The sequence below is a fragment of the Argentina silus genome (assembly GCF_951799395.1).
Source record: "Argentina silus genome assembly, chromosome: Y".
NCBI lineage: Eukaryota > Metazoa > Chordata > Actinopteri > Argentiniformes > Argentinidae > Argentina > Argentina silus.
Window position 1 is genome coordinate 9,052,664 of NC_139654.1, and position 8,037 is coordinate 9,060,700.

Sequence of the window (8,037 nt, forward strand, 5' to 3'; positions counted from 1 at the left end):
TTATTGTCATTGTGCAGAGTACAAGTACAGAGACAACGAAATGCAGTTAGCGTCTAACCAGAAGTGCAAAAAAAGCAATGTGAACAATATATACAAGTAGTACAGAATAAGCAGTATAAGTAGTGCAGTATATGTATTAACAGTAACATTATAAGCAGAATAAATATAGAATGCAGTATGAACAGTATAAGCAGCATATGAGCTGTATAAGCAGTGCAGTATAAGCAGTATATATGTATTAACAGTAACATTAAAGCAGAGTAAATAAGCAGAATAAATATGGAATGCAGTATGAACAGTATAAACAGATATGTACAGTATGTACAGATATGTGCAGTGTATTAACAGTTACATGTAATTTTGCACATGCCTATTTATATTTGCATAAACTGGACTGTACAAAACTATTTTTCAAAGATTTCAATTAATCTCTGGTACCACTCTACTCGGCAACACTTCTAGAATGAATATCAGGTGAGTTTGAGTCTAAAGCGATGTCTTTGCAAATGTTGATGGCTCTTTACTCCAGCCAGATAGGCCACTTTGAGCTGTATGGCCAGAGTAAAGAGCCATCCTCGTGTACAAAAATGTACATTAACCGGAAGTAAATGGGCGGAGTTCCACTATTGGAGCTCAGAGAACACAGATGTACATGGCATGGTCATACGTACTCTGTACCTGTTGCTCAGGAGTGAAGTGGACCCATAATTGACCGTTCACTCCATCTGCAGGTGGCAAGAAAACGTGCATTTGCAGCACAGCGGAGTCTTGTGACTGTGATGTCGCTCCGGCCCTATGGGGCGCACTTGTTGAGTCTATTTGACTTAAATCCGTGCGTAAACTAAGTGAACTGTTGCCACGTAATCTCCGAGTTCATAGCTGTTTAGAGGGCGGTCTGCGGCGCAACAGCAGCCTGACGAAACTCAATTGGAACCACACGAGTAAAAGCTTTGTATGAAACAGACAAGTACCTTGACGAAAACGCGGATATTGTTGAATTAGTAGGTAAGTAAAATAATTGAGAAGTAGCCAACACTAGTTTCGTTTTGGAGTTGTACAGCGCATTGACCATGACATGATCGAGCACTTGGATTCGTGACCACATGGTTAGGGATTATTAAAACAAGAAAATCACAAACATGCCTCCCCTCTTGACGTTGGACAGGCTTGCTAGCTAATTCAAATGTATCGTTAGATATGCCAGATATTTCCAAATGTATACTAATACTTGCTACCCAGCCTCACCTTGCTAGCTTGATCTGTTTACATTTTCGCTTGTCAGACTAGTAGCTCGCTCCGACATGCTTCCTGCGCTGTTTTCACTGACGTGTCGTGGGCTGGCACTTTGTTTAATGTTTGAACGACAGTATTGGTATTGATGCTTCGCGAACATGTCAATAAATGGTAGGTATAGGCGATCACCGGCTTGTTTTCCAGCCTATGCTGTCTCGTGGTGGACAGGACAGAACAGAGGGGGAGGAGAGGGGTAACGCAAAGTAATCAAGGTGGGTTAACACGTTTATTAGTGTTATTCGTTACCAGGAATTGCTGGGGGCAGTCGGACAGACCAGACCAGTCCGCACTTTTTCTTGATACTAGAAGATGACGATATGACGGCACTTGATACCTTGTAGTTGTCGTGACAACCTGAAGACGACGGGCGCTTGAAATGTGATTACCCCCCCCCCACTCTGGTGGTAAAATGTATGTGCAGATCAACGTCATAAATGCCCAGACATGGTTACATGGTTACTTTACTTACGTAAATATTGGGCTTTACTCAAATGTCTGGAGTAAATCCTGTTGAAAGTTTAACTGTAATGGGTGAGTCGAGAAGGCCATCCAACTCTTTGTCAGTAGTAGTAGACATGGAGTTGGATAATCCAACTAATGCTTGACGGTGAGTTACCACCCAAACTACTGTATAGTGCACATATTCATGTTTTACATTTAAAATGTTTTACTAATTTATACAAATTAGTCTGTATGCACTGCAGATCCAAAACAAGATCTTGGGCTTGTACCACAGTAGTAGAGCATTCAGTCATAACTCTGCTGCTATATTTTTGGAGGAGAGCAGGGTGGAGCAAACTATCAACGCCGTCAGAAACACGTTTCCCGCATTGTCATTGGTTTCCCGGCGGGTTTCACCCTCAAACCAGCATAACTACACGTAGCTTAGATGCGACACTCCGAGTGTCATGGTATTGGCTTGCCGGAGTTTGCGACTTAAGTCAACCAAGAGTACCCTTACCTGTTTCGGCGTCACTTATGTCAGCTTTGAAGGTGTCCACGTACTCTCCATCCTCTGAGATTTTCCCCGGCAGCATAAAATATCCAAAAGGCTGCTTAATACTAATACAAATTAACTTTATACCTGTCATTACCCGAAGCCACAAGAGAAAACTCCAAACATGGCACTCCGCATTTCCGCATAGTGTGCAGGTAAACCAGAGGGTGATTGGCTAAACGGCATAATTGTAAACGAAGAAGTGGAAATGCCATGTTTGGAGCTTTCTCTTGTGGCTTCGGGTAATGACGGGTATAAAGTTAATAATTTTCTCTTGATCCTGACAAACTCCCCAGTTCTTGCCAGTGACAAACATACCCATAACGTGATGCAGCTACCACTATTCTTCATACGACGGATGGTGCGGAAACTACATTGCATGTGCTGGATTTGCACTAAATGTAATGCTTTGTAGTAAAAACCAAATAAACACATTTCCAGCCACTTTCTTTGCTGTATCACTTGAATTCATTGTTGCAAACACAATTATGGATATGAGAAAATTATTTTCCATTAAGGGATTGGTTACTTGGTTACAGACCAATTTTATAGAGTGACTGAGATGATGTTGTCCCATCGACTGTGCTTTTTCCTCTCCGCCATTCAACTTTGTAGATTTAGTCTCCTCAGGCCTCAGGGTAGCATTCCTGAGCAGTTTTGTTCCTCTCCATTTGCTCAGTTTGTAATGACAACCTGATCCACACAGTGTGTAATTGATTCCTATGCAAATCAGAGACCCTATAAAAACAAAGATATTAATTCCAAAATCACATCAACTATTCTTGCATTAAGATGGACTCAATTCAATTCAACTTATTGAGTGATTTGTTGGCAACATTTTTGCATCCAAGCAAATTTTAAGAGTCTCATAGCAAATGGTCTGAATTCTTAAATTAGGTATTTCTGTATTTCAATTTGAATACATTTGCAGAAATTTCAAAAGATGTGTTTTCGCTTTGTCATTATGGGGTGTATGGATTGATGGCAAAAATATATATTTTTTTTTAATACATTTTAAATTGAGTCTATAACACAACAAAATGTGGAAAAAGTGAAGGGGTCTGAATACTTTCCAAAGCCACTGTATCTCCTCTTTCCTCTTTAAAGCTTGACGACTCAATCCAACTTTAAAATGTGTACTGACTGTAGGGCTGTGACGGTTACGCGGTTACATGAGGACGGCTGTGAAAAGAGAGAAAAAAATAAATAACTGGTTTTGGTTTTGAAAATGTGGATTTTTATTTTCACGTAGATATACTTTACCTAATAACAGTCTATTTGCACTGACTAGCTTGTTTTTTGTGTACTATACTGCTGCGCTGTCCTGTGTTCTGTTGCCATAGCGACAGCTGTCATTGCTTCAGAGAATCTCAGAAAGAAACACTGCTGGAGATGAAAGATAGGAGAGTAATTTATTAGTTCATTCAAATGTCAATACAACTCTGGGGAGGATGTATGACACAAAGTTCATGCATTATAAGAACTGACCACACCGATAGTGTGGTAGATTGTTTATAATTGTGATCCAAATGGACTCTCTTCTGATTTAACGAACACATTTTTGCCTGAACTCTTGTTCTTTTTCTGGTCACAGGTGGTGACCTCGTGCCGTGGTCTTGGCGAGTGAGTGGACCGCCCGAGGGGATTGCAGAAGTGAACCTGTGGAAGACCGAGCAGAGGGTCTGGGCTGAGCTGAGTGTGCTGGTGTGTCCCGGGGCCCAGGGAGGGAGCCGCCATGAGGCAGCTGAAGGGCAAGCCGAAGAAGGAGACATCTAAGGACAAGAAGGAGCGCAAACAGGCCATGCAGGAGGCCCGGCAACAGGTGGGGACCGTGGTGCTGCCCACACTGGCCGTGGTGGTGCTGCTCATTGTGGTCTTTGTCTATGTGGCCACCAGGCCCGGAGCCATCGAGTAGAATAGGCCCCAGGGGTATACACTCAATCAAGGACTGGGTCCTCATAAACCAAGATACGCTGCATCCAAAGGATGACCGCCCCCTCTCCCCTCATCCCCATGGCCCTCTTCTATCCATCCCTCCCTTTCTCCCCCTCTGTGTGTGCTTGGTCCAGACGGATCAGCTCACCAGCCATTTGTCTTAAATGATGATTCCTCCTAACTGCAAAACAATCAAATTGAATAACAACTAGTGGCTTTATCTGTGTCTTTTGATAGATTAAGATGTTTGTGTCAAAGAGAGCCATGTTGGCTCAAGGGCAGAACTTACTATCTATTACAGTAGCCTACTCTCCTTCATTTTCTAATGGCAGTAGGATTCATATTGGCTCTGGTGCTGTTTTAAGAGTTTCAATTTCATGTTTACCAGGACTACATGGACAGCTTGCCAAGTTTGACCACGGATGTGTTTAATCAGGCGAAAGGTCGAAGCATTTTAAAGTGTGACAACAAATGAATCGACTGCATTGTTGAGCAATGTGTTTTAAGATTATGGTCAGATGAGAAGGGCCTTATCACAAGCGTTTAACTGGTTTCTCTGGCTAGCACTTCTTCAAGCTATGTCTTTGGAATGTATACATCAAACTATGTGCGATAGAAAAAAGTATTCAAACATGCTAGCAATTGGTCCTGTAGAAATTGGTCTAATAATTCAAGGCAACTCAGGAGTTAATCCTGATTGATTGAATGGGATGTTTGTAAATGTGTTGGAAATATGTTTATGCGTCACAGGATACAATGACACCATGTATTCCATGTACAATCCAAGTGCGAAACACTTTGTACCATTAAGTTATTGACTTTGTATGACATCTGTGCAGATGTGAAAATGTGCCTTAAAACATTTGACAATGTCCTGTTTCAGTTAATAAAGGCTAAAAAAACCATGAGTCTTTTAATTCTTCTTTTTGGTTTGCATTGTGTACTGTACCTTCATCCATGTGCAGACGTTTAGTAGGGTAGTGGTGCCCCTTAGCATCCCCTTGGCATAGCCATGACTTAATTTGATTCATGCCCACAAGTAAAATCTACATTATAAAAAGATTTCAAACAAACACACTTAGACAAACACAGGTGACATGATGGGACAGACACAACATGATTACATAATACATTATTTGAGTTGAATGAGTCCTTGGGGATGTAGTGCCCCTACTTGCATCTAAGTGGCACTATGGAGCTCTATGGTTCTGCTCGTGTCCCAGTGCAACTGCTGGATGTGGGAGATGAAGCAGTTCTCAAGCTACCTTGCCCTCCTGTCCTCTTCCTGGAGAAAGAGCTTTACCGGTATGGAATTTGGTTTGGTTGGACTGGTATTGGAAGAGTGGGTGAGAATTGCAAGATGAAGTAAACTGAGAAACTAACCTGTAACTACAACCATGGCTTTCCCTAACTTTCTTTTCTTGAGCATAAGCTTCATATCTACGGCCTCTATACTTGCAGCACAAATACAGTTGACCTACACACCACCAATAAAGGGTGTAGAGACAGACCTCAAGGAAGAGAGTTTTTTTTGTGTGTTGAAATTCTATGTAGGTCAGCAGAATATCTGATTATTATAGCAAATTGATAGGTTAAATGTTTCTCCAGGCACTGAGAAGATCTGTGCTGACCTGCATATAATCTGTGTATCTCACATTATGTTTTTTGGGCAAAAAAAAGTTTGAAACACCACTCGGACCACATGATCATAACTTCAGGATCGTCTCTCCATTGCTCACCTGCAGTTGCTCCATCCCCTGGTGGCTAAAGGCATGACATAAACTCCAACTCCTATGTGCCTCAGCTGTTATCTCCTTTGCCCTGTGTCTGTTACCGTGGCGCCATGGTGGTTCCTCAGGGTGGTCTCTTGTCCCAGTTTGCTCCCAGCTAATTGGTATGTGATTGAATACAGGAGCCCACAGCCATCAGTGAGCCCTCTCAGTTTACAGCACTCTGGTAGTTTCAACAGGTCTTAGAGCTTGTAGCAGGGTGTAGAGTGTGGCAGCAAGGAGGGTAGTGATCAGACCTGGGTTCAAATAGTATTTGAAATCATTGTAAATACTTACATGTGCAGCTAGCTTGCGATGTGACTTCATGGCTCCTGAGGTGGGACTTTAGCTACCACCAGGACAGGGGGCATTCCTCGGCCACACCCAATGGGGATGCCACAAGTGTCTTGTCTGACTGAAAGCACTCTATGAACAATCAGGGACTAAAGGAGACAAGAGAACCAGCAGATGTGCACCCGATTTGCCAAGGAGACGGTCTTACCTTGGATGAGCAGTGATTTTGAGTACCTCACTCCTCGGCACTTGCTCCCCCTCCTTTGTCAACTCATTAACTTTGTGGTATCATGGAGATGTCCTTCATGGCAAGGGGTCTTCTGTAGGGTATAAGAGACACAATGACAATCTACTGTAAATTGAAATTGAGTTTGTCTGTTGTTACAGATGGACGGAAGAAAAGTACTGTAAAAATTAATTTCTCAGCGGATAGACTGCACAGGGCTCATGTAAAATAACCTCTTGAGAGCCCTTTGAAAACATGGCCCATTCCTCGTCATTAAAGAAAGACAGGCTTAATTAGCCTCCTCTCACAATCTATCAATCTACTTTCACTGCTCTGCACTGGTATAATTGATGTATTTGTATGTGTGCATGTGTGCTTGCATGGATTTAAGAGCAGAATTGCATGATTTAAACCTCTTAGCAGTTCTCCCCAAAACACTTATAGAAGCTGTATAGATCCATTTTATGCAAAGAGAGGATATACTGCGCTACACTCTGTCTCTGGTTTATCACCTCTTTCCCCCCTCTCCCCTGATGATATTCTAAAACTGGTCACATCCAAGCGTGCAACCACCTGCCCTCTCGATCCTATCCCCTCCTCCTTTCTCCAATCCATTTCCAAAGACCTCCTTCCGTTGCTTACCACCATAATCAGTTCCTCTCTATCCTCAGGATCTGTCCCAGCAGCCAGAGTCAAGTCTCTTCTCAAAATAACAACTCTTGACCCGCCTGCTGTCCATAAATACAGACCGGTATCCCTTCTCTCCTTCTTATCTAAAACCCTTGAACGTGCTGTCTCTAACCAACTGTCTCACTATCTCCTTCAGAACCTCCTTGACCCTCACCAATCCGGCTTTAAGGCTGGGCACTCAACTGAGACTGCTCTCCTTGCTATTACGGAGACCCTCCACTCTGCTCGAGCTTCCTCCCTCTACTCTGTTCTCATTCTTCTGGACCTGTCCGCTGCATTCGACACAGTAAACCCACCAGATCCTTCTCTCCACCCTCACAGAGCTGGGCATTTCTGGCTCTGCACTCTCCTGGGCCCGTATCTCTAAAGAATTTTTGTGCAAAAAGTGGCTCCTAGCGGCCAAATTCTAAGAAAATTCTCAGAGGCATGACGTTTTCTTAGAATTTCCCCTAAAAGTGACACGAAAATCCCAGTTAATATAAAAGCTATTCCTCAAGAGTCCTAGCGCTTAAAAGGGCTCCTAAGGCGAGATCTGCTAAGAGCAGGGAAGAGGACTTTTAGTGGCTTAGGAGTTACCCTAAGCAGCTGCACAAAATGGCCAACAGAGGAGTCAGGAGAGATGTCCTGCAAACACTGGATGACAGGGAATTATTGAGACGCTACAGATTGGATCGTGCAGGAATCATGTTTGTGGTGGATCTCCTTAGAGATGCAATTACTTCACCAACTCGACGCCACAACGCTATTACACCGGAGAAGAAAGTAATCACAACCCTGAGGTATTTGGCAACAGGGAAAATGCAACAGTGATGACTTCGGTCTGTCCCAATCCT

General features: G+C 42.9%; 1 protein-coding gene across 2 annotated transcripts; it reads left to right on the forward strand.

Moving 5' to 3' along the window:
- The first annotated feature begins 878 nt into the window (after positions 1-878).
- On the forward strand, positions 879-5,073 carry LOC310823870 (single-pass membrane and coiled-coil domain-containing protein 4). Of its 2 annotated transcripts, none has more exons than XM_083696752.1 (2): positions 879-1,005; positions 3,885-5,073. In XM_083696752.1, exon 2 carries the CDS (start codon positions 4,026-4,028, stop codon positions 4,203-4,205), a length of 180 nt encoding a protein of 59 aa, XP_083552878.1. In that variant the 5' UTR covers positions 879-1,005; positions 3,885-4,025; the 3' UTR covers positions 4,206-5,073. The 2 variants fall into 2 exon arrangements, with proteins under 2 accessions (XP_083552878.1, XP_083552879.1); XM_083696753.1 differs by having other exon boundaries at positions 983-1,001.
- Positions 5,074-8,037: the final 2,964 nt, after the last annotated feature.

What these genes read in the sequence shown, in the direction of transcription:
- LOC310823870 (XM_083696752.1), top strand. Translation starts at nt 4,026, where the DNA reads ATGAGGCAGCTGAAGGGCAAGCCGAAGAAGGAGACATCTAAGGACAAG.